Raw genomic sequence first — 1,109 nt, 5'->3', positions numbered from 1 at the left:
CAAAGTACAGCCAGTTTATCACACTCCCCAGTTAAGAGCTCCCACCCAGACTCTCCCAAAGCAGATGCTGCTCAACCTCTGGTTGAAAGCACAAAAGGCAAAGATCCTGGGTTGAGAGAAGAACAATACACTGGAAACAGCAATGATATCATAAAAGGAACAGAAACAGCAACAATACTGATAAGAAGAGTGTACAAAGGGAGGGGGATTTACATGCCAAATGCTCACTGAGCCTGAGACAATGGAACTATGGTTCCAGCCTCCACGCTTAAGGAATTTTTGCCCTCAGAAGCAAGACAGAAAGTTCCTTTTCCACACACCTGGAAATGATGTGAGGTGGTATCATCTTGGCCATGACCTCTCCCACTGATCTGCACTGGAACCAGAACAGCCTGTCTGGCCTCAGAGAAAGATCTTAGAGAGATGCAGTATGGAAGAAAGGTCCAGAGGGGTAACGAGATCTCTGCCCTTGGAGAACCTTCTCTTACTGCCTCCTCTTCATCAGGGCCATATTTTCAGACATGTCTCAGGACCCACCCAGACCCAAGGGTAGACTTTTATCCCCCCAAATGATGCCTGTGGAAATGTAAAGATGTGAATCCCCTCATCAACACTGAAAAATGACACCCGTCCCCCTTCATAATCCAGAGACACCCTGATCCGTCTGGGAGCCTGGATTTCAGGAAATGAAGTAGGATGAGTGGAGGTGAAAGCTTTCAAGCATTGTCCCTGTTTCCCCACTGCCCAGAGGCCTTTCTCTGGTTCAAACCTAAAACAACCCTTCCTTTTCCCATCTTCTCTAGAGACCCCCACAGCCCATGTTCCTGTATCCTCCTCCACCTCCACCTCCCAGTAGTGTCTCCCAGAGGTGAAGCCGTCACGGCCCAGAACGCAGCGCCACACATCAAATCTGTTGGGGGTGTCAGGGATGTCCTCTCGTGGGTCACCTCGTGTCACACTTTTGCCATTGTCAGACACAACAAGCTCACAGTGGGCTGTGTCTGGATCCAGAACCACGTTCCCTGCAGGAGAGATGGAATCAGCACATCAGGGCAGAGCTCACCCCAGGACAGATCTTTGCTGGGGCTGCCCAAGGAAGAGGCAGGGTG

General features: G+C 50.4%; 1 protein-coding gene across 1 annotated transcript in view; it reads right to left on the bottom strand.

Annotated features, from left to right (window-relative positions):
* Positions 1-483: 483 nt before the first annotated feature.
* LOC114073143 (butyrophilin subfamily 1 member A1-like) overlaps positions 484-1,109 on the bottom strand; it is a gene marked incomplete at its 5' end in the record, with an annotated part of 7,446 nt that continues 6,820 nt past the window's right edge. The window contains one exon of the mRNA XM_027910931.1: positions 484-1,022. Coding sequence (XP_027766732.1) covers positions 502-1,022 — 521 coding nt within the window. The remainder of the gene's footprint in view (positions 1,023-1,109) is intronic.

This window comes from Empidonax traillii, unplaced genomic scaffold (assembly GCF_003031625.1).
Source record: "Empidonax traillii isolate 1590-97213 ecotype Southwest subspecies unplaced genomic scaffold, ASM303162v1 scaffold5479:size8170, whole genome shotgun sequence".
Classification (NCBI taxonomy): Eukaryota; Metazoa; Chordata; class Aves; order Passeriformes; family Tyrannidae; genus Empidonax; species Empidonax traillii.
This window is presented reverse-complemented; position numbering and strand designations above follow the sequence as displayed.